This window comes from Elaeis guineensis, chromosome 13 (assembly GCF_000442705.2).
Source record: "Elaeis guineensis isolate ETL-2024a chromosome 13, EG11, whole genome shotgun sequence".
In the NCBI taxonomy this organism is placed as follows: domain Eukaryota; kingdom Viridiplantae; phylum Streptophyta; class Magnoliopsida; order Arecales; family Arecaceae; genus Elaeis; species Elaeis guineensis.
This window is the reverse complement of record NC_026005.2, coordinates 16,936,249-16,961,003: the sequence shown is the minus strand read 5'-3', so window position 1 is coordinate 16,961,003 and position 24,755 is coordinate 16,936,249. Positions and strand designations below refer to the sequence as shown.

At 40.2% G+C, this 24,755-nt stretch overlaps 2 protein-coding genes and 1 pseudogene across 2 annotated transcripts; 2 read left to right on the top strand and 1 right to left on the bottom strand.

Annotated features, from left to right (window-relative positions):
* Positions 1–591: 591 nt before the first annotated feature.
* On the top strand, positions 592–3,162 carry LOC140853382 (rust resistance kinase Lr10-like). Its single transcript, XM_073247940.1, has 3 exons — positions 592–1,440; positions 1,528–1,709; positions 1,783–3,162. Exons 1-3 carry the CDS (start codon positions 593–595, stop codon positions 2,910–2,912), a joined length of 2,160 nt encoding a protein of 719 aa, XP_073104041.1. The 5' UTR covers position 592; the 3' UTR covers positions 2,913–3,162.
* A 1,507-nt stretch (positions 3,163–4,669) lies between these two features.
* On the top strand, positions 4,670–14,714 carry LOC140853210 (rust resistance kinase Lr10-like). Its single transcript, XM_073247338.1, has 3 exons — positions 4,670–5,611; positions 12,963–12,995; positions 13,541–14,714. The coding sequence occupies exons 1-3, from the start codon at positions 4,891–4,893 to the stop codon at positions 14,611–14,613; spliced, it is 1,827 nt and encodes a 608-aa protein (XP_073103439.1). The 5' UTR covers positions 4,670–4,890; the 3' UTR covers positions 14,614–14,714.
* A 5,163-nt stretch (positions 14,715–19,877) lies between these two features.
* On the bottom strand, positions 19,878–23,273 carry LOC105056414 (L-ornithine N5-acetyltransferase NATA1-like; annotated as a pseudogene).
* Positions 23,274–24,755: the final 1,482 nt, after the last annotated feature.

The window sequence follows — 24,755 nt, the reverse complement described above, 5'->3', positions numbered from 1 at the left end:
TTTAATCTAAATTTGCTTATCTTCCCTTACTTGCACGATTATCATGGAACCTGATCCATGTTGTGGTATTGCATATATGCATATAGCGATGCATAGGGTGGTTGTTCGCATAATCAAAGAACAACTTTGATTATGATGAGGAACAAATACTCAATATTTCATTAATTACTCAAACAAGATTAAAAAGAGCCTGATTTGGAGGTGCTCAACATAATATCTACTCACTTTATTATAAGAAATGAACCTTCATAGATATTTTTATAGACCCTACGGACTTTTATAGAGTGATTATTCAGTTTTTGGACTTCATTTAATATGACTTTTTTTGTAGGTCTTCACGCCCGTTTGAACTTTCTGTTTCTCGATCGGAAATTGAAGCACAATTGTTCCAGTGTGGAAAAACATTGTCTATTGGAACTATCTTTCCCAATTCTTGCGTGTCTCCCTCCTCAATTTTTAAACTTTTTGTTTTCTAATTATCACGGATATATTTCATAGTTCGACTTACCAAAAAAAAAAACACATTATCAAAAGTCTACCACCCTTGGCCTGTTGGTCTCCTCTGGGCATCTATTGCCACTGTTGCTACCAAATGTCTGGTTGCAGTTGCTCCCTACGTCCCCATCAACTAAGAGCTCGGAATTTTTCCAATGATGTCAGTTTGACTGGTGCGGATCTTTATTTTTCTTCTTGTTACATGCTTGTGCTCGCCTCATTTCCAACCATTTCGGCCGCGGGGAAGAAGCTTGCTCTCCATCCCATTATGGGCACACACCAAGTTTCATCCATCTGTTCTGTGCTTTCGTTTCTCCTCTTCTTCAGTATTAGACTACCTGTGGGCCTCACAAAGCAAAAAGGCTGTTCTTCCTCCTGTGGATTACAAAGAATCAGATACCCTTTTCGTTTAAAAGATGATCCGGCAGGTTGTGGTCTTCCATCGTGCCAACTCAGTTGCGAAGGTAACAATACTATCTGGAATACCCAATCAAACAGGTACTACGTTACTGCAATTTCATATGAGGATCACACAATCAATTTAGTTGAATTTGGCTTGGCAAGTGGCCGTTGTGGTCTTCCCTCTCCACCTTTTTCTCCATATGATGATATTTACCAAGCCGGGTGGCCCCGACTCAATTTTTATCCTTCGTCAAATATCTGGGCTACTTTCATGAGTTGCACGAGGCAGATTAAGAACGACACGTATCAGTTCATCCCATGCCTGAGCCACAACAACAACACATTTGCTTATGTCGTTGTTGGAGAACACGCGAATTCGTTGCAGTTTCTTGAGCCTTCCTGCAGGTTTCTGGCTGCGATTCCCACGGCTGGTTCTCCTGAAATGGATTCAACGACTGATGTTTTCAAACTCCTTCAGAAAGGCTTTGTTTTTAAATGGTTCCCTATGAGAACCCCATTTCAGCAGTGTCTGGACGAATTATGGTGACCAGCCTCAAACTCTCGATCTCTTTCCCAAGCTTAGAGGTGAATGTTCCTAATTTGTTTTCTTCATCTTCGCATGTCATGCAGGTGGGATTTCAGTGATTTAGAGATCATCGAGGGATCACTTCCCTCTCCCTCTCAGATTTTCGCTGCCTATGAAATCAGCATATTCTTATTACCCTGCATCGTCGATCGATACACTCGAAGTTATCCTCCCCGTATTCAAGAGGCCTTGTGGATTTTAACATTAACGGTGGAGCACTGGATAAGTAAGACCATCCATCGATCACAAACCATTTTTCTTGCTTATGCAGTACCGACTAAAGACGTTCTGTTTTGCAGTACTGGCAATACTAGTCAGGCTTGTATTTCCACCTTTAGCGGTTTACCTTTTCCTTGCCCACAAATTTTGGAGCACACGAGCATCCATCGACAGTGTGGAGAAGTTTCTGCGGAACCAGCAAACACTAATACCAACGAGGTATTCATACACCGACATCATTGCAATAACGAGCCACTTCAAAGAAAAAATAGGACAAGGGGGTTTTGGGTCCGTCTTCAAAGGGAAACTCCTTGGTGACCATCTGGTCGCCATCAAGATGTTGGGCAATTCCAAGTGCGATGGAGAAGAATTCATCAACGAGGTCTCCACAATTGGCAGGATTCACCACGTAAATGTAGTGCAACTTGTTGGCTTCAGTTCAGAGGGATCCAAGAGGGCTCTCGTATATGAGTACATGCCCAACGGTTCACTTGATAAGTATATCTTCTCGCCAAGCGGAACGAGACATCGTCCTTCATATTTCACTTGGGATAAACTCAATGATATAGCACTAGGAGTGGCTCGAGGTATCGATTATCTCCATCGTGGATGTGATATGCAAATTCTACACTTCGACATCAAGCCTCAGAACATCCTTCTTGACAAGAATTTCACCCCAAAGATTTCGGATTTTGGACTTGCAAAGTTATACCCGAAGGAATATGGCCTGGTGTCCATGAGTGCTGCCAGAGGGACGATAGGATATATAGCTCCTGAACTGATATCTAGGAATTTTGGGGTGATTTCTGATAAGTCGGATGTTTATAGTTTTGGAATGTTACTCTTGGAGATTGCAGGAGGAAGGAGGAATGTGGATCGAAGGGTGGAGAATTCAAGTCAGATTTACTATCCTTCAAGGATCTATGATCAGCTTGCACCGGGGAAAGAACTCGAAATCAATAACAGTATAGAAATTGGTGATGCGGAGAGAAAGCTATGTATGGTGGGTTTGTGGTGCATTCAGATGAAGTCATCTAGTCGTCCCTCGATGAGCAAAGTTACAGAGATGCTGGAAGGTGATGTCAATAGCCTGCAGATTCTACCCAGACCTTGTTTTTCTTCATCGCAACCAATCTCTACCAGACAGCCTTGCATGGACTCTTCTCTCACGGAATTGTCGATCATCTCTGAGCATGATGAACTTCCCTGAATAGACCACTACCGTGGATCCTGCTAGAATGTGATGACTCCCAACTCTCGAAGGCCTTGCAAGACCAGCTTCACTATGCAACCTGCTTTGTTTTGAGTCCTAGCATTGATATTATGTTTTCTTGAATTAATATGTAGCCATCATATTATATCATGTAATTAGTTGGATATTTTTATGGCCCTATCTATGGAAAATTTCTTGGTAGGTCAACCATGGATTGTACAACCAATTTGAAAGATGATTACTTTTAGCGTTTACTGGAGCATGTAGTCATTTTCTGCTATAAGTATTTTCTTCCTTTAACGGAGATGCAAATTTTTTTGATGTAACAAAAACAGAGGGGCAAGTTGTGCACCAGAATCTCATCTTTGGACCATTTATAGAGTGATATACTTCAAGATGATGCAAAACTTTTCAGTCAAGCACGTTGCCAAATTTCTTTTCTTCCATTCCAATGGCAACCAGCATTCCCTGAGAAGAAGCCTGCAGGCTACATGTTCGATGAATTGCTTAATAGGGACGAGAAGATGTTGGATGATAAGGACAATTATAAAGGATACTTGAGACATGTTTAGCATTTTTTTTTTTATTACAAGGTATAGCCTACTTACTGGGAAGCCAATCATCTTGTTTTTTTGTTTTGTATTATAAGAGAGTTTAGAAAAGATAAAAATAAGGTCCCAAACAAATAAAGAACTATAGTGAATGTCTTCCATTACCTTGATGTGAGCATTTCCCTTTTTTTTTTTTCCAATGATGCGAACAAGAGGTAGCAGGAAGCTATATCCCCATTTTATTCAATTAAGGAATACAAAATGCTCTATAACAGAGCTCTCAATAGAGCCCAACAACAGAAAATTTCAGCTTACGGTCACATTGATGAATGGGAAAGAGAAGCAAAACAATAAGAAAGATGCATTTAGCTGCAGGGAGGGTGGGCCAAATTTCTGTACTCAATAATCAGATAGCACAAATTTCCATGTATAAAACAATAAGAGAGCGTTTCTATATTCAAGAATCAGATAGCACAAATTTCCATGTACAAAACAATAAGAGAGCATTTCTATATTCAATAATCAGATGCGACGACAAATTTCCCCAAAAAAAAATCAGATAGCACAAAAAAGACACACTGATGTGGATTTGTACATGGAACGTTCGTCAATTCATACAAGGGAAATTCGATCATGTTCCTTCTTTGATAAATTTATTGCATCACTCTTTATTGCTTCAAGTAGAAAATTTCGGGCATAGTTTGGACAACCAAATAGTTTGGGCTTCAAACTTTTCTATGGATATCTACCTTTTGTAGTTTGGTGATATGAGCATCGTTTCTATTCAAAAAAAGATGCCATTAGCATCGATACCGAGAGAATATGTTTAAGTGTAAGCATGCATCTGTAATACAGCTCATTATTGAAAAAACATAAAGTTAACAGTAAAATCTCAATTTACAAGCTGCACGAGTCCCGTTTCTGTCCCCCTCCCTTCTTTCTTTCTTTCTTTTTCTTTTTGCCTCTCTGTTATATTTTTAGCCGCTGAAGTTTATATATAATCACTTTATCATGTAGAGGGCTCCTGTGAGTACTTGGTTTGGATGACGCTGGTGTAAGCAGCGCGTATATATATATGTTGATATATACTGGAAATACTTCCAATATTGTAAAGATAAATTTGTTTTCAGTTGCTTTTAAAAAAAAAAAAAAAAAAAACTTCCATTACTTCTTCAAATGCTCATCATTGACTCGGAGAGGGAAGATTCCATAGGAACGGTCCTCCTGAGAACAGCGTTCACCATCTACTTGCGATAAGACTCACTGGTTACGCGCATTTCAGTGGATCGATGACCAGGTCAATCACTTACTAGTCAAATCTGGCTGTGGTCAATGATGGCATAATAATTTCAGTCCCCATAAAGCCGTAAGGGAAAACTGATCAGATATCTTCTGGAGCTGAAAGTTCTCGCTTATGCTCGTTCATGGCGGTGTCCGGGCTCCTCAGTGCGATCTTTCTTCTACTCTTCCAAGTCAGAAGCAAGATGACACTGGGCCATAAAGAAGAAGATTTTTTCACAGCTTGCCCTCCTTCCAACTGTGGAAAAGGAGGCCTAGATGTCAGATACCCTTTCCGAGTAGAATCCAGTCCATCACACTGTGGTGCCCCGGGCCTCGTTCTCTCGTGCTGGGGAAACGAAACCCTCCTCTCCCTACCCGACTGGGGCTCCCATAAGGTGATTGACATCGACTACATAGAATCCTTCATAACGATCAGGCTTGAAGACCCGTGGTCTGGCTGCCAGCTACAAAACTTCAGCTCCGCCAGCCTCACCACGACAGTTTACAAACCTCTTGTGGCATCGGCCAGTTTGGTGAACTGTTCAAAAGCATGGAATTACGGGAGCCGGACCTTAAGAGAGGCGTATGACGTGGGACCGGTCTCATGCTTGAGCAGTGCCGACCATTTTGTTTATCTGGCTGAAGTCGACATGCCTGTGGTCCTGCTACCTTCGGATTGTGTGGTGGTTTCAAATAATCTTGTGATTCCAGGATGGGGAACAAGTGTGCAAAGGGGAGAGGTGATGCTTCAGTGGGACCTTCCCGAGATCGGCGACACATGCAGCGACTGCGAAGGTGCGGGAGGACGTTGCAAATTTGACTGGACAATAAACCAAGCTTCCTGCAGCTTTTCCGAACAGCCTGGTGAGCTTCCATATTCCTTCCTTCTGTGGATGGTTATTTGCTAGCTCACGGTGGTGAGCTGTGGCGATGCCAGGGTGTCCATCATACTCGCACCAGGCCATCACCATTCACACTCAGGTGGCACTCGCCACCGGTGGCGAGCCATATTTTTTCCAATTGCTAGTCCCTTTGGTCTCTGTTTACGCTCGGCTATTTGGATGCCGGTCTAATTACTCGTGGATATGTTAGACATTCACTTACCACAGGAATGAGTTAAAAGGGGAGGAAGAATTCTTCCGATTTGACAGAAACTAAGATCCTAAAAGTATTTGGATATAGAAAATTACATGATCTCGCTCATCCAAGAATAAACTATATAAACTTAGATCTAGGCCTGCTTATCGGGCAGGTCAGACTGGGCTCGGACCAGGGGACGGCACTTTGTATTACTAATACGACTCAACCAATTCTCAAACTAAAATAGTTTCTATCCGTATTACTTTTAACATGGTTGGAATATGCAATGATTTTCAGTAGTCTTTAATATTGCATAGTCCATGCTGACAACAAGTCCAAAATCGAAATTAAGTATGCTATAAATCCACCACCCATCATGCAAAAATTGAGCATGATCAACAAAATGTGTGCATTAATTATTTAACAAGTCAATTAGCTTTGTCTCAACCATTTTGGCATGACTCCTCTAAGTGCTAGTCCTCAGGAGATGTGATTTTAGCATTAGCGGGAACAAGGGTCATGAAGAATTAAATTACTTATTTGTTAAAAAATAAAAATTAAAAAAAAAATACAAAAAAATTTACCAAAAAAAGAAAATAAAAGAAAAAATCTCACAAATCGTATTTTAAAACAATATTTTTGCTTATTTAAAATGAATTCCTTAAAATACGGCTAAAAATAGTCCCATGACATTTTTTTTTTTTGGTAACAAGTCCGATGACATTTAATAGGCACATAAAGACTGCATGTCTTCTTTCTATCACATTTAGTAATACTCATGAATGACCCTTCTTCACCACTTGTAGTCCTTGCCTAAATAACTTCAAAACTTTCTATTTTATGTTAATTTCAAACAAAATGTGATACATGTGCACGTGATAGGATACAACATTGCCGATAATTGTGGAAATGCGAGAGCTTCCACTAATACTCTACTATGGAGTTTGGGTTATGTAGTGGAATTTATGCTTATTTGTCTTCAAGTTATTTCATTTCATCCATAAATTATGTTTCGGCTACTCAGAAAATCATATCTTGGCATTTGCTTATTTGAAAGTATTCTTTCAAATCTAGGCAAAATCATAAATAGTCCTCATGGCACTTGGTAGTAGGTATTTCTTATATTCCAACGAATTGGAACCTACATTAGGGGTTTGTGCAAGCTATACTCTTGGATGACCTTTTATCCGACTTGTGCTGATTCTGTGCGAAAGCTCAGAAGAACGTCATATAATTTTCCTATATTTATATGCTTCTCATATTGCATTCAATGTTAATCAGATCATTCTTTTCTTCTATATTGTTTTAACTAATTTAAACATGTTGGGTGGATGTCTGGCCAGGACACCACCTCCCAAGATCCTTTCAGTACCACACGATGCAGCAGGAAGAAAGAAGAAACAAAACAAAAAGAAAACAATCAAAATACGTGGATCAGCCACAAAAGGGCTCGTCTCCATGGGGCATGCAAACTTCACTATGAAAAAGAAATTTTACAAGAGGAGACCTCACCCTCAACCCTTGTACACCCAATTCTCTCTCACCTGAAGTTCTCCTTTCAAAAGCTCTCTCTTTCTTGGAGACCCCCCTGAACCCCTGAAGTGCCTGGCGACCGCAGTCCAGAAGCCTTCTGCTCCTTCTCTCTCAGTGCGTCCGCCTCTCTCTCTCTTCAATCGGGTTCGTACGGCTCTGTACGGCGAGAAACCCGAACCCCTGTTCTCTGTTTCACGATCAGGGCATTTTATAGACCTTAAACTGGCTTAAAACTTAATTAGATTAGGTTTAGGTCTCCTAAACAAGCCAAATCAACCTCCTGAACCGTCGGATCGTCATCGCAATCTCCCTGGGCCGTCCGATCGCGACCGGTCCATGGAATAGTGCCATGGACCGCGTGAAACGCGTGGGAAACGCCCACGCGGTCCACAGGCCCCGCCCGGTCCACGGTGGACCGGGGCAAAGGGGCCGCGGGCCTGGGTCGCGCGTCCCGCGCAGGCCTGGGTCGCGCGTCCCACGCGCCGCCGCCTGCTGCCACCCGCCGCCGGTCGCCGGCGGTTCTCCACCACCTCGATTCTCGTGCCGACTTCAAAAGCTCGTATCTCCTCCATCCGAGCTCCGTTTCAGGTGATCTTGGTCTCGTTAGACTCCATTTTTCACCACGAACCTTACTGTGGGCTCAATGTGGGCTGAATCTCGAGGCATCAAATCCTAACAATCTCCACCTCGACTCGATATTCGGCCTCCTCCAAACTCCGAGAGCTTCTGGATCTCCTCGCCCCCATACCCTGGGGCAATCGCCTGCTGATCATGGATGGGCAAACATGAGAGTCAAACCAGGCTGCTCGATCCCATCTCCGTCGTATGCTGTGCTCCTCCTGACCTGAGACCTGCTCGGGGCATCATCCTGCGGCAATAGGAATCTCACCTTGCGACGTCGCCTCTCGTCCTCTCGAGTCTCCTGTCTCGTGCCCGATCCACCTCCTGGAGCTCCACCTCGCTCTGGGCTCCACCTGGCTCCCGAAGCTCCACCTCGCACTGGGCTCCCCGCCAGGTAATAATGTCCTCTGCTCCCTTTCTTCCCCTCCAGCACAATCCTATTGCCGCGTAGCACCTTCAGGATTCCTCCACCAGCTACCGTCCTGTAGCCTCTCGAATCCAGTCTGCTAAGTGAGATAAGATTTCGCTTGAAATCGGGTATGTATCGGATCTCCCCCAATCTCCTCACTGCACCGTCATGTGTTCTCCAGCTGACCGTCCCAATGCCTCTGATCGCACAGCTCGATCCATCCGGCAAATATACAGTGCCCTCACTGTTCTCCAAGAAGTCAAGCTGCTCCTCTCTGCAACATACATGATAGGGGCATGCAGAATCTAATATCCACTGTTGGGAAGAAGTAGATACCTCGTCAGATATCTCCAGGACATCTCCATCTGAATCACTGCCGGCCATCGCTACAGCAGCCACCGTCCGATTTTTCAGTTGAGGGCAATCTCTGGCTAGATGCCCCAACTCCTCACACCGGTAACACCTAGTTTTGCTCAAGTCCCTCCTGGACTTAGACCGCCCTCGTTGCGATCTCCTGTCACTCCGTCTACCGCCTCCTGCACATCCAGAAGCCACCAAAGTTGAGCTACCGCCACCTGAGCTCAAAGCTGGGTTCTCCCTCCTGAGAACCTCATTCTGGAGTATCGCCGCGGTGACCTCGTCCATCTTGATAGTGCTCTTCCCCACTAGAAGAGCAGTCACCAAGGACTCGTATGAAGGGGGAAGCGACGCCCGCAAAACCAGCGCCCTGGTCTTCTCCTCAACGTTCTCGCCAACGCTGAGGAGGTCGGTGAGGATCTTCTAGAAGTGGCTTAGATGCTCCTGCACGCTCTGTCCCTCAGTCATCCGCAGTTGGTAAAACTGCCTCCAGAGGAAAAGAGTGTTGGTGAGAGACTTCGCTATGTACAACTCCTCGAGCTTCGACCACAGTACCGTCGGAGAAGTCTCGCTCAGCACATGGATCATCACCTCATCTGCCAGGTACATGCGGATGGTACTCACCGCCTGCATCTGTAGCCGTTTCCAATCCCGTACCTCTATGGTGGTCGGCTTCTCATCGCATAAGAGAGCATCGATCAACCCCTATTGGATGAGCACGTCCTTCACCCTTGCCTGCCACAAGGAGAAATTGCTCTTACCATCGAACTTGTTGATCTCCATCTTGATTGTTCCTGTCTTCTCCATCTTCAGTCTTACTCACCACCGCTGCAATCTGCGTCTTTGTACCGTCTTTCTCTGATACCACTTGTTGGGTGGATGTCTGGCCAGGACACCATCTCCCAAGATCCTTTCAGTACCACGCGATGCAGCAGGAAGAAAGAAGAAACAAAACAAAAAGAAAACAATCAAAATACGTGGATCAGCCACAAAAGGGCTCGCCTCCACGGGGCATGCAAACTTCACTATGAAAAAGAAATTTTACAAGAGGAGACCTCACCCTCAACCCTTGTACACCCAATTCTCTCTCACCTGAAGTTCCCATCTCAAAAGCTCTCTCTCTCTTGGAGACCCCCCTGAACCCCTGAAGTGCCTGACGATCGCTGTCCAGAAGCCTTCTGCTCCTTCTCTTTCAGCGCGTCCGCCTCTCTCTCTCTTCAATCGGGTTCGTACGGCTCTGTACGGCGAGAAATCCGAACCCCTGTTCTCTGTTTCACGATCAGGGCATTTTATAGACCTTAAACTGGCTTAAAACCTAATTAGATTAGGTTTAGGTCTCCTAAACAAGCCAAATCAACCTCCTGAACCGTCGGATCGTCACCGCAATCTCCCTGAGCCGTCCGATCACGACTGGTCCATGGAATAGTGCCGTGGACCGCATGAAACGCGTGGGAAACGCCCACGCAGTCCACAGGCCCCGTCGTGGACCGCCCGGTCCACGGTGGACCAGGGCAAAGGGGCCGCAGGTCTGGGTCGCGCGTCCCGCGTGGGCCTGGGTCGCGCGTCCCGCGCAAGCCTGGGTCGCGCATCCCGCGCGCCGCCGCCTGCGGCCGCACCGCTGCCGCCCGCCGCCGGTCGCCTGCGGTCCTCCGCCACCTCGATTCTCGTGCCGACTTCAAAAGCTCGTATCTTCTCCATCCGAGCTCCGTTTCAGGTGATCTTGGTCTCGTTGGACTCCATTTTTCGCCGCGAACCTCGCTGTGGGCTCAATGTAGACTGAATCTCGAGATGTCAAATCCTAACAAAACATCTCTATAATTTAACATCCAAACAAATTCATCTTATCTGTCAATCTTTTGTGCAGGTTTAGATTCTTCAAACAAGAATCACACTGCAGGTGAGTCCCTGTAAACTGTTTGCAAATTTGTATAAAAAAGCACTCAGCTGAACTAGTCATGTAAGATAGAATTTAATGATACGTGACAGATAAACCAGTCAAGGATTCAGCTTGACTGGGGAATTCTAAGTAGAGCATTGTCTCTGCTATGGAATGTAGTTTAATGATTTATTCAATCTCACTGGTATGTAATCTAATTTGTATTCTCCCTATTGTCCTTCCTACCACTTCTATCTTCTTTTCTACATCCTATATTTATTTCTTCATAAAATTGGATGAGAATTATGGCTAAAATCAGATCAGATACAGATCGAATATTAGCATATCCATATCCATATTTGTTTTGTCTGATGAATACAAATATAGATACAAATATTATTCGTATGCAAAAATTCATATCCATATTTGTTTTAAACGAATACGGATATAATTCGAAATTTACAAATATGGATATAATGACAAATATAACTTAAATAATTAAATTTTATAACTACAAAGTCAAAGATATTACTAATTAGATGATGAATCAAGTTAATAATATATTTATATGGTTGTATATTTTTTTCAAAAAATTAATAAATATTATATGACATTATATAGGGTTACATGTAGATTCAAATATTCGGATACAAATTAGATAATTGTCCACCGATATTTATATCAATTTTTCTTTGACGGATATAGAAATAGATATGGATATTAGTCGAATTCTCAAATTTTTATCCATATTTGGATTGATTCGGATACGAAAACAGATTCAGATAGATAATATCCATACCACTTTCACCTTTAGTGGGAATGAGATAACTCTTCCTCACCATCATAAAAATAAAAAAAATAAAAAAAAAAAAGAAGCAAAAAGAAGAGCATGTTATCAACATTAAGCTTATTCATTAAGGTGGTGAATGCTACCACACATGCACGGTAATGCGGGGACATGCATCATGCGTGCAACCTGCCATTACTATTCACACTTGGGTGGCACTAGCCATAAATGGCGAGCCAAACCTTTTATATGTTAATCTCTTGGGTTGAGTCTTTACATGCTTTGCTATTTAGATGCCGGTATAATTATCAATGGACTCAACCAGTCCTAAAACTAACATGACTTCATTGGCATAACTCTTAACAACACTGGAATATGCGATGATTTTTACTACTCTTCATTGTATGGTCTATGCTAGCAACTCCTAAAAACTACACTAAGTAGGCCATCAATATTTCACAACTCAACCCACCTTGTCTCAGCTGGTTGGCACCACTCTCTTAAGAACTCGCTCTTGGTTAAGGTTTAGGGGTTCAAATCAAGAAGACATAAATCTTCTAAAGTAAAAAATCAAAGAAAAAGAAAAGAAGAACTCTCGTGAATCACATTTTGACTTTTGCATGTTTTATTAATCAACAAGACTTGTTTAATGGAAACAAATTCCATAAAATATGGCTAAAAATGGACACGGGACATTTAATAGGCATATAAACCTCACATCTCTTCTTTCAACCATATTCCAACTGCCCATATGGGTAAATCCAATCAGCTAAATTAGTTGTACTCTTGAATGACCCTTCTTCACCGTTTGAATTCTCTTCAAACTGAAATATGATGCATGAGATGCGCAAGATGGGCTACAACATTGCCGAGACTTGTGGACACAAGTGGGAGCTTCACAAACGCCCTGCTACAGAGTTTGGGTTCTATCATGGAATTGATGCTTTTCTGTTTTCAATTTAGATCATAATTTTTAGTTTCATAGACACATCATATTTTGACTGCTAAGAAATCACAATTTTGGCTTTTGCTTATTTGGAAGTATTCTTTGAAATATAGGTAAAACCATAAATGCAGGTATTAGTTATATTCCAATTGATGGCTAGTATTTCTTTTTAATTGGTTCTTTCATCCCTTGATCTTTTCTGTGATAATCCTCTTTTCTATTTTATTTGACACTTTGTTTCCTGTGGGAACTTCTTAAGTTCCCGTAAGGCACACTCGGTAATTGCTTTTTTAATAAAATTTGGGAGGAGAGTTTCACTCCCTCCCACTTCTCAAAAGTTATATTATCGGAATTTATATCCATGTGGATTCATTTAATCAGCTGGCTTAGTTATACTCTTGAATGACCTTTAATCCAACTTGTGCTGATTGCGTGCTAATTCTCTATAGTGCTCACATAATTTCCCTACATATATATATATATGCATCTCATAGCTAGGTCAACCAATGCTAATGAGATAATCTATCTTGTTTTAACTAATTTAAACATATCTATTGTTTTACATCCAACTAATTCATGTTATCTGTTAATCTTAATTTTCTGCAGGTGCAGATCCTTCAAACGTCAACCTCATCATAGGTGAGTCCCTGTAAACTCTTAGCAGACTTTCGTAGGAAAGCACTCCACTGAACCAGTCATCTAACATAACATTTAATGATAGATGACCAATAAAACAGTCAAGATGTGGCTTGCATTCTCTCTTGCACCCCCAACCTAATTTGTTCTCTCTCTCTTTTATCCTTCCTACCTCCTCTTCTCTTTTTTCCAACATCATAAATTTATTCCTTCATAAAATTGCATGGAAGGGGGATAACTCCGTCCCTTTTTATAAAAAATAAAAAATAAAGTAAAAAGAAGGGCATGGTATAAACAGTTTATTCATTAGACCTCATCTATAAAATTTCCATGTGACTTTTTTAAGTATTCGAGATAGAGTGACTATTAGGAGGAACCGCATGGCATTGGTAAAAACTACAGCCGGACTTGGTCCATATATGGCATACGAGGATGAGAGGCCTTCTCGTTGACATATAATAATCATTTGACCATTTTTTCCTCTTCTCACAACTGAGTGTGGCAGGACAAATTGTGCTAACTAGCACTCTTGCACTGCTTTTCTTCAGGCACATCTGTTGGTGCATTGGTCGTACTTGTATCGGTGGCGTGCATTCTAGTTTACGTCTTTAGAAATTATGGCAAGGAAAAACAGGTACGTTTAAAGGTAGAAAGGTTTCTTGCAACCTACAAGGCCACAAAACCCACGCGGTACTCTTTTGCTCATGTTAAAAAGATGACCAGGCATTTCAAGCATAAATTAGGCCAAGGTGGTTTTGGAACCGTATATAAAGGGGAGCTACCAAATGAAATTCCAGTGGCGGTTAAGATGCTGATGAAATCTAAAGGGGAGGGACAAGACTTCATCAATGAAGTAGCCACACTTGGAAGAATCCACCATGCCAATGTGGTTCGTCTTTTGGGATTTTGTTCAGAAGGAACATGGCGTGCACTTATTTATGAATTTATGCCAAATAAGTCACTAGAGAAGTATATTTTTGATAAAAAAAACAAAACAGATCATCAACCATTGGATATGAAAAAGCTGCAAGAGATCGCTATTGGGATTGCTCAGGGTATCGAGTATTTGCATCAGGGATGCAGTCAGCGCATCCTACATTTTGACATCAAACCTCACAATATTTTGTTGGACCATGACTTCAATCCAAAGATTTCAGATTTTGGTCTTGCAAAGTTATGCTCAAGAGACCAAAGTATTATCACGATGACTGCTGCGAGGGGAACAATGGGCTACATTGCACCCGAGATCTATTGTAGAAATTTTGGAACGGTGTCTTGTAAATCAGATGTCTATAGTTTTGGAATGTTGGTGCTGGAAATGGTGGGCGGCAGAAAGAATGTTGATCCTGAAATCGAGAAAACGAGCGAGATATATTTTCCAGAGTGGGTATATGGCCGGATAGTACAAGATCATGATCTAGGATTGGTGATGCAGAGGAATGGAGTTGAAGAAGATATTGCCAAAAAGCTTGCTATAGCAGCATTGTGGTGCATACAGTGGAATCCAATGGATCGACCCTCCATGACAAGAGTGGTTCACATGCTGATGGAAAATTTGGAGAGTTTGGAGATACCTCCCACGCCTTTCGTCTCCTCCACTAGTCAAGAGAATGACATGTAAACAAAATGCAGATTTCAAGAGCAGACTTGGTTGATATATCACAGAATACTATAAATATTCTACCCTATCAATACTATATAATGTTATATTTGTACTTTTCATATCTTACTCCTACGCTGTGCCAAGACTCCATCCATCTTCTACCTAGCTACCATGACTTCCTGTAAGTGATTTTTGTAAATAATGCCTTGAAATAATTCAATAAAAAGATTGATTGTCCCTCAAGATGAACAGTAGCTAGTAGAAAACCTTAAAACAATGAAGGGTAATAAAAAGATTCAAATTTAGTGACACATGCACCAAAATTGTAACTAGTGCCGGCAATCTATTTGCCAACGTGGTCAGACTCAAAGTCCAAAACCCCTAAAATGAGTTGATAGGCATTCTGGTGACTCGACCAGATATGGGCCAAATTCAAACATGATCGTGCCAAAAAAAATCATATTAAATAGATTCATATAAAATAAAATTCACTAGAAAATTTGAATAATTTTTTGCCAGAATATTTTCATTGCTTTCTGTAAAGCATGTTTTTAGGAAGCAAGGAAGTAATAAAAACTTTCCGCAAAATATTTTGATCTAAATAATCTTAAAAGTATTATATCTAAATTTCTCTGCCTCTATAGCCTGTTTAAAACATCAGTTGCTAAGTATTATGAAGTATAGATTATCTTTTATGCTCATCAAAAAAAAAAAAAAAAAAAGAATTCAACCTGCCATGTAAATTCAACAGATTATTGATCATTTTTTCAAGCACCAAGGTGCCTCTGGCGTTGAGGCCTGGTATGAGCTAGCCTCCATGTCGCCCAAGTTGAAGCCACCCCATCTGCTTCTATGCACATCAATCCCGATCGAGGTCATGGATTCTTCCATCGCTACATCCTAATCTCGCCCTTTAGATCCCAGATTCAGATGATTTAATTCCTAGTTCAAATGAAGGAAAGAGATTAGCACATGCTGTAGCCTTGCTTGTCATGAGAAATTTTAATTATTTCAAAATTCTTTACAAATGTACATTTTCTTGCAAACATTGTTTCCTTTTCAATTTCATTCTCTTCCAAAAAAAAAAAAGGAACAAAGAAAAAGGAACAAAGAAAAGAAGCAAAGTAGCAAACTAGAAAAACAAAGATGTTTCTAGATTTGATTGCACGTTATCCAGTCATGTTCCTGACAATCCAGAGTCCTGCGAATCACACTATAATTTGCATGCTAATTTATTGTGTTATATTTTCCTGCTGGCATTACTTTGTTGGTTTCCTAGGCAGGAACATGTTATTGGAATTTTTTGCCTGAGGATGTAAAAAGAAAAATTAGAGTAGATAAGATATAGGAGCGCCACAATCTCTAATGCATCAGCCTGTAGTCTTAGGGAACCCTCTGTTGATACCTTTCAGCACCACACACTAATAATTTCTTCTGATTTCCTCTCGGAGAAGACAGATGTCTTCGACAAGAGAGCTGCTATTTTAAGACAAACAGGTCTCACTCCTTCCCCTCATCCAGATCAGCATCCAGGTCCGATCCCAAAAGCTGTCCCATGAGCCATTTGCAGTAGCCCAACGAGGAGGTCGAACTGGATGTCACTTTGTGTTATTGTATATCATCAAGATTGAAGTTCTATATTTCATCAGAAAAAAAAAAAAAGATTGAAGTTCTATATAAATGGATGGCAGTTTACTAAATAATCTGGCAAGGCACATATTTGTTTCGTTTAGGCTTTTGTCCGTTTATTCTCTTTATCTTTAGGTCAATTTTTTGGGATATTTGTACCGGTATAGCTTTCACTTTTGCTTGTCCAAGCAACTCTTGCCTTAACATGATCTGGGATGGCATGCTCCCTTTTTTTTATTTTTTTATATGATGTCATGTTTATTTTGATGAAAAGAGAAGGAAAACCAATCCAAATTTATTAAAAAAAAAAAAAAGAAAGAAACCAATCCAAATTTATTAAGAAAAAAAAAAGTACAAAAGGGTCCCTAAGAAAAGAGGAGCCCCCCATCACCACTGAAATTTAAATTTCAAATTCTCCCCAACATCCAATCAATATTTAAAATTCAAATTTCCCTATATAAATAAAAATACTAATTTTTAAATTCTAAAATTTGAATTTCAAGAATAAGAGACCTCCTTCATGCTGCCGACAGGGGTGGAGCATTGCCAACCATTAGAAAAAAATCATCGATTCAACTTGTCTCAAGAGAGGAGAGGAAGATCTAAACCCAGTCTGCAGCCCAGCAAGGGAGGTCTGGCAACTGTTTAATGGCTGGATCTACCTGCCAACCTAGAGAGGAGAGGATTGCTGATAACACCAAAACTCCGAAAGAGAAGATAAAGAGACTTTCGGATGGAGGAGATGGTTATCTGCCGAGGGGGTTTAACCAACGCTAGAGAGAGAAGAGAGGAGAGAGAAACGAGAAGAATTTCCATGACTCATTTAGGCACGGCACCAAAAAAGAAGCAGGAATCTAGCAATCGGGGAAGAGTGGGAGCCGGCCACAACACCATTAGCATTGGAAAAAGGGAGAGAAGCACAGAGAAGGCATCCAGCATCCGACATCCGGAAGAATGAGAAGTTGAGAGAGAGGGAAAGAAGAGGGGCTTCCAGTGGCAGGCCCACTACCGAGAAGGGCTGGCGAACATCCTGATCCCGATGCTTGGAGACAAAAGAAATGGACTACCTTAGAGGAAGGAAAGAAGATGAAGGAGAGAGAGAGGGGGAAGGATTTAGTTCCCAATCAAGGAAGATAGAGATCCTCAGAGCCAAAGGAAAGAAGCAGAGAAGAGAGAACGGGGGAGGAATGGGGGGCCCGACCAACCATACCGCAGGTGAGAAATCTAGCACCAAGAAAAGAAGGGAGAGAAGGGAAACCAAGTGCAAATTCCAACGATTGACCCACCATCGAGGAAGGCCAGTGATAACCCATGAAAAGTCCAATAGGAAAGAGAGGATAAAGGGCTCAACCAAGGGGTGGGGGGGTGTGGGTTTCCAACAGCAAAGAGAGAGGGAAAGAGAGCAAGGGATAGGGAGAGAGATAAGAAAAAATCGGCTCCCAGTCAGAAATGGCCTCACCAATCGTCAAGAAAAACCAATGAAGAGATAGAAGGAGAGGATGGGGGAAAGAAGCTCGACTACTAACCGAAAATGCCCAAACTCACCACTGAAATGGGCCGGTGAAGATAGAGAAATAGAGGATGAGGGAATAAGTTAGCATCCAACCGAATTGGCCGACCAACGTTGGAAAAAGAGGAAGAGGGAGATAGAGAAGATAGGGAGAGAGAAGAAACGAGAAAGTGGGGAGGGAGGGAGGGAAACACTACCAGAAATTAAGGCTTCATAGATGAACAATTCCATCAGAAAAATTCATAAAATCTATCAAAAAATGTGTTTCTGACAGATTTTCTGATGGATTCTCATCTATCAGAAAAATCATATCAGTAATTTTTTTATGACAGATTGTATCCATCAAAAAATATTTTGATAGATTTGTGACAAATAATCTCTTAGAAATATACTTTCCACATTCTCCAATGCATGTTTTTTTTAACAAAAAAATATAATTGTGATAGATTTTTTTGATAGATAATTCATCAGAATTTTTTTTAACAAACTATCCATCAAAAAATCTATCACTATTGTATTTGAATTTCTTTCCATCCACTAACAAATAATTCGTCGCAAAATTTACTGATAAGAAATCTATCAAAAATCTGTCAAAAATTTATAAATCTTAAATGAATATCAAATTTAACAAAACAAAATATTGAGATTCACCCATTAATATTCAACCAATTACATATATTTAAGATCTAAAGTTTACCATCAATTACATTAAAATATATCAAATACCATAAATAAAAATTCTTCGCATACTTATAAAAGTGCATTATATATATAAATGTTAAATCCAAAATATTAAATGTCTAGTCAATCAGCAACTAGAGGATCATTATCATCATGAGGAGAAGGTGAAAATTGGCCTAAAGATGGTACCTTCATGCCCTTTGAATGTGTCTAAGCTTCAAACAAGTGAGGAATCTAAACCATCATCTAAGCTACAACTCGTGTCTTTATCTTGACTGTCCCTACCAACACGCGCTCCTCCATCCATTTGTTGAGCATCTCCTCAACTTGCTCCTGTGTCCAATTAGACTGAAATGAAGAGCTGTCTGACTGTGCAGGAGTAGGATGCGGAAGGACCTCCTAGTATAGATATTGCTCCTACAACTTATAGAAGAGAAATACTAAAGCAGCCAACTTGTGAAGCAAATAAATTGGAGCAAAGATACAGGATATGTAGAGAGATCCATAAGTTACCTGCAACTTATAGAAGAGAAGATCCATTTGGAAAGAGAGCGATTGACCTTATTGACCTTGCGAGATGGCCATCTGGAGATTCCATGGTGCCTATAGATATGTTTCATGGTTGTAATGCAAACTGTGAAACCATAAAATAACTAGTTTCAGATACATGATGCTCCACCATAACATATATAAAATGAAAAATACATGATTATCTGTTTTGAGATTGCAAGTGCAACAAACAAAGGTAGAATTTTCAGAAAACTAGCATTATGCACATGCAATGTATGTGACCCTACATAAATGGTTGATGAGCATTGAGGTTCTATAAAGACTCACTATTGTATGTTAAGAAAATTAAAAATTTGAAAACAGTTGAATCTAGTGGTTGAGTCAACATCCCAGGACTTCCCGTTATACGAGTAAGAAGATAAACAAGCAGAGGCCAATTGTACATCATGAATTGCACTGAGACAACAGAGGAGGAAAAAAATAATGATGATTATTTCGTAAAGGCACATTGCATTAATGACATTATTTAAAATCCATAAATACTGCAAAGTAAGAGCTTATAAAAAAGACTGGAGGCATCAGTTGCACGCTTAAGCTTCCCTCCAAGGCTTTTGCAGGATCTTTCAGGCTCCCAGCAAAATACTGTTGGAGAACCTCTAGACTAATTGTTTTCTCAGCTTTACCTTGTCTCCTTTCAAGTGGCCTATTATTTTTATTGACCAAGGAAGAACAAGGAGTTCCAGTACCACTTGAATCAACAACAATCTTTTGTATTCCTTTCATCATTAGCATCTGTCAGGAAATGTTGTTCTGACAACTCAGGAATTGCATTCTTCTCTTTCTGCATCTCATTAAGGCCCTCAACAGGATTACATTCAAGGAAAGTATGAAGACCATTCTCATGGCTTCAAATACAGATTGGTTTAGGTTCCGATCGATTTTTGACTCTCAATTTCAAGCATGTCAATAACTTCAAGAGATGATCCTTCTTGTAGTTCTACATCAGTGATAACTTTTAGGATACAAAAACATTTTTCCATCATGGTTGTCATTGACTACAACAATGCCAGTTGTTCACCAACATTCTTGCAGTCAAGAGACAGGAAGAACTCGAATACATAATCATCATGTCCAGTCTGAGTAGTCTGTAAGCATAGAGCAAAACAGCAGGCCAATCCAAACATTTGAGCATAATGGACCAGAGGATACTCAATTTTGGAGAACTGAGTAATATCTTTAAAGAAACATGGCCTCCATGATGTGAATGCCCTGCCTGCGACACCTTGTCCCTTTTGAAGATGATGTTCCACACGTCTCCCTGAATCCCCACATGTGAGCATCAATGACATGAAATGCCACATCAGTTGTTGACATGCAGACTTGTCCCATGCAAGTACCATCAAAGCTGGAGCAATTCTTTTCCAAACCACCACCATGTGCAAGAATCCTACGATGTCTGCAAAGAACCCATGTCCAAGCCAAAGGCAACTTACTTGCTTCACAGACCATGGTGAGGATTTTCAATATTTCAGCCAAAGCAGCTTGGCGTCCCTCATTGCATATCTAGTTCAGGAAAGAGAGAATAACATGTACTTGAGAAGAAATCAAATGAAATAATTTAAGCTGCTGTTGCAAAAATTTATAACTCACCTAAACATTCGGATGGTCAAGAAAATCATAACTTTTTAGATTTACTGCAATTATGTTACTGAAAGGAGAGTCAAAAGGAAAAGGAAACAACATAATGAGACATCCTTCAAAAAATCAACCACTTCAGTGAACGGGCCAACAATGAGGCCACAACATGGCTCATCTTTCTTTTTAAGTCAAGAATGTTTATGCCTCATCATAGATATACCCAGATAACATTTTGATTGGTACCAACAGTTCATAACTATCCTCAACATTTAAAAAAAAAGGTACTTCCTTCATTTTCTTGCTAACTTAAAAATAGAACTTCGTTAAATTATAAATTACATAGTCAAATTTAAAACACTACTTTTCTGAGCACCTAAGTAATTTTAAATATGTAATCATTTTTAATTAATGTGATTACAGAAATTACCATAAGCTAATTTCAGTTATAACAGAGACAGCATTCTTCTCTTGATAATTTGGTGTCGCTCATCATCCACTATCCACCCCCCAACATGCACATCAAAGAACAAGAAAACAAAAGCTTCTACACTTGATATCTGTCTGTCCTATTTAACTGTCCTCAATAACTTTGATTGGGATAGTGTCTGTAATTGGGATGCTAAGCATCAATGACCCCATATGTAGCTAATCTGGATGATCACCAGCCAACAATCAGCCACATGAAACTGAATGGATTCTGACAGTGAGCCAGCCCAGTGGCACAGTAAATCGAATTGTTTGAGACCTGAGTAGCCAAAGAAATTAACCTGTTCTGGAACCTAGATTTCAATCATAAAACTTGTCATTGAAGAAAAATATGAATGAGGGTTGAAATTATTGGTCCAGAAATCTCACATTAGCTGGCGTTGCTTTTCTTGTTCCAAGACAAATAAGTTGGATCACCACGGGGCTTGCAAACAGAAATCATAAGAAAGGATAACATATACTTAAACCTTAAGGGGAGACTATGACTTAATGTATTGCTATACAGCATAATTGCACTAGTTAGAAAGTCACTGCTGCAAAACCAACTTGTTATTGACATGATAAACCGAATGCTTCAAACATAACATATTACAACAGAGATACAGAAATTACAAGAAAAAACAATGGATAGGAATGAAGAGATCATCCTGATATGCAGCTGTTATCAACATTTTGAAAGTACGCAATCTTTCAAGACACGTCATTATGTTAAAAGGAATGCTATCATGCCAGTGCAGAAATTTACTTTGGGTATTTCACATGAATCAAAGCAAACAAGACTGAGATCAGAATGAAGGAGGTGCCTGTGGCAATATAGGCCATCCCAAGGAAACCATTTTTGCCTCCCAGCCAATTGGATGTAGTAAGAACAATCTTTTTCTTCCCCTCAAAGCTGTAAGTATTGTACTTGTTGACAAGATGTACTATTATGATCTCATCACCATCTATTTCCACTTCAATTATACCACACAGTGTCCTGAAGGTAGGCAGAGCAGCAGTACGCATCCACACTATGAGATCCTCTGAGTCGCTCAACTACTTGCAGGAAACAAAATGTAATCCAGCAAATTTTCTTGAAGCAACAAAAACAAATGCATACATGCAACCACGGGACTTGGGATGTGCCTGAAAGCACCCATAGAACAGGAATGTCTATGAAAGCACATCCCAAGGAAATGACGGCAATCGGACACACCCACCCAGTCCTAGCTTACAGGAACAAAAAGGCATTTTCTAATCATCAGAAGATGGGAAAAGGGAGGGAAGGAACCCTAGAAAACAAAAATAGAAAGGAAAGGCAAATCCATCAGTGCTCTGCTCCTTTTCTTAAAAAAAAAAAAAAAAAAAAAAAAAAAAAAAAAATCAATATTCAGAAGGAAGTAGCGGAAAAAAGATAGAAAATTAGGAACTTAACTCGCTCTAACTCCGGCCACCACCCTCCGCCCCATAACGCTGAAGGGCCTCTCCAGTAAGCCGGCAGATCCGCCACTGTGGCAGCACCTCCACCCCCCTCTCCTCATGGAAGCTAATCGCATTCACGTTCCAATCGAGCACGCACCAGTCCACCCTCCCCATCCCCATCTTCGCAGCCTGCGCCGCAACCACCGACAGCAGCATTCGACCAAGCTCCCTTCACCACCACGCCGCCCTCACAAATATATCATCCACGTACAGCCCCAGCTTCGCCAGGAAGGTTGAGTAGTTCGGGAAACACAGCACGAACCCGACCACCACCGCCCCTCCGCCGCGCGGCGACGCGAACTCCACCGCCTTCGGGTCCTCCACGACTTCAGTTCCACCCGCCGAACAATCAGGCAGAAGAGAGAGGGGTTCGCCGCGTCTTTGTGCTCTTCATCGCCTTTGGAGAAGAGATTCGGGAATCGCTCGAGGATGAGCACGGTAAAGGACAGGAAGGCTGGAGGTTGGGGAGAGGGGAAGAGGGTGGAGGAGAGGGAGGGCTTGATGGCGGAGAAGAGGTGGGTCGGTTTCTCGAACTCCACCATCTGGTGGATGAGACAGTGGATGTGGGGGATGTCCCGGCTGTCGGCGAGACGGATCCGAGCCCACACAGCGGCTGGTTGATCAGGTGCGGCAGCAGTGGCGGTGGAGGAGAAGAACATGGTGAAGTCACGAGGGTTTTGAGGAAAGGGGTTTGGGATGTGGGTTGCTCAGGGGATGCGGCTGCTAGGGTTCATGAACAACCAAGCAACCTTTAAGTATAGTTTAGGCTCTCCATTAATAACATTCTAACTAATATTTTTGGATATTGTTGGTCACATTAAAAACTATCAAAGCTTACTAATTTCATAGGCTATATTGAGTTTTTTTTTTTTTTTTTTGGTAGAAGGGCCGAAGGTGTAACAGATACTATATTGAGTTTAATCGACGGGAATTGGCCTCATGTCTATCAAAATTTGCATTGTAGTCACTCAAGCTTCATAAATTTTAAGTAAAATCAGTTTGACCAACTTACGAGAAGAATTAATTGATATGATAATATCTATATGTAAAAAAATTATATAAATATAAATTACATAAAAAATAAATAATTTTATTATAATCTATTTTATAATAAATATTTACACATACTTAATAATACATAGCCAGTTAGTTGCTTCATGCCCACTAGAGTGCAATTAATCATCCATTACTTATTAACAAATTATGATTTATAAATTAAAAATAAACTAAGTCAATATACTAATCATAGCAATTTTTTGATATTGTATACGTATAATATATTTTTTGTGACAACATCTTATATTGTCATAACTAACATACGAATCATAATAATATTATAGTAACGTATTACATATCGTCATAAAGAGTACTTTTATATAATGATATTTTATATTATTATAAATAATATATAAATCATGATAATTTTTTAGTAATACTATATGTTGTCATAAATAATATCTTTTTGTGACAATATAAATTATTATCACAAATAATATACTATTAGTTATGATTTTCTAGTAATGCTTATATGTTGTCATAAATAGTATAACTTTTATGACAGCACATAATGTTGTCACAAATAATATGTTATTTATGATGATTTTTTAGTGATAAATAATATATCATCGCTATAAATTAATCTATTATGACAACATTATATGTTATCACTATTATACTCAATATTAGTGACAAATATTAATATCGTCACCAAAGACTTAGCATAGTGATAACTTTTCATATCGTTACTATTATGCCGCCATTGTTACTCTCGATTCTTGTCATATTCTCTTATTTCTATCTGATTTTTTTTTAACTTTTTCTCTGATTTTTTTAGAATTTTTTATTTATTTTTCTTCTACTTCTTTCATCCTCAAAAACCTCAATCAAGTGAAGGAGCAATCGAACAGAAAACATGGTGGCCAAATAGGGAAGCTTAGTTGATGGGAAAATAAGGGTTTTGAGTTGGATTTATATAGAAGGGTTTCAATAGTATAAATAGTTTATCAATCATGATATAAGTATGTCTTGGTTAGATTTTGGTGGCTAAAGTAGTGAATAAATTATCTAAGGATTTAGAGTTCAAATCCTTCTATTTATCCATCACAAAATTTCAAACTTATGTAGTTAATTTCTGACAGATTATCCATCACAAACTTATGATGTTAATTATTGACTAATTATCCATCACAAAATTTATCGTACTTATGATGTTACTTTTTAATAAATTATCTGTCACAAAATTTAC

Coding starts and splice junctions, on each gene's coding strand:
- LOC140853382 (XM_073247940.1), top strand. CDS start 593: ATGTCTGGTTGCAGTTGCTCCCTACGTCCCCATCAACTAAGAGCTCGG. Junction 1,441..1,527: donor CAGTGTCTGGACGAATTATG/GTGACCAGCCTC, acceptor CATGTCATGCAG/GTGGGATTTCAGTGATTTAG. Junction 1,710..1,782: donor AACGGTGGAGCACTGGATAA/GTAAGACCATCC, acceptor TCTGTTTTGCAG/TACTGGCAATACTAGTCAGG.
- LOC140853210 (XM_073247338.1), top strand. CDS start 4,891: ATGGCGGTGTCCGGGCTCCTCAGTGCGATCTTTCTTCTACTCTTCCAA. Junction 5,612..12,962: donor CAGCTTTTCCGAACAGCCTG/GTGAGCTTCCAT, acceptor AATTTTCTGCAG/GTGCAGATCCTTCAAACGTC. Junction 12,996..13,540: donor AAACGTCAACCTCATCATAG/GTGAGTCCCTGT, acceptor GCTTTTCTTCAG/GCACATCTGTTGGTGCATTG.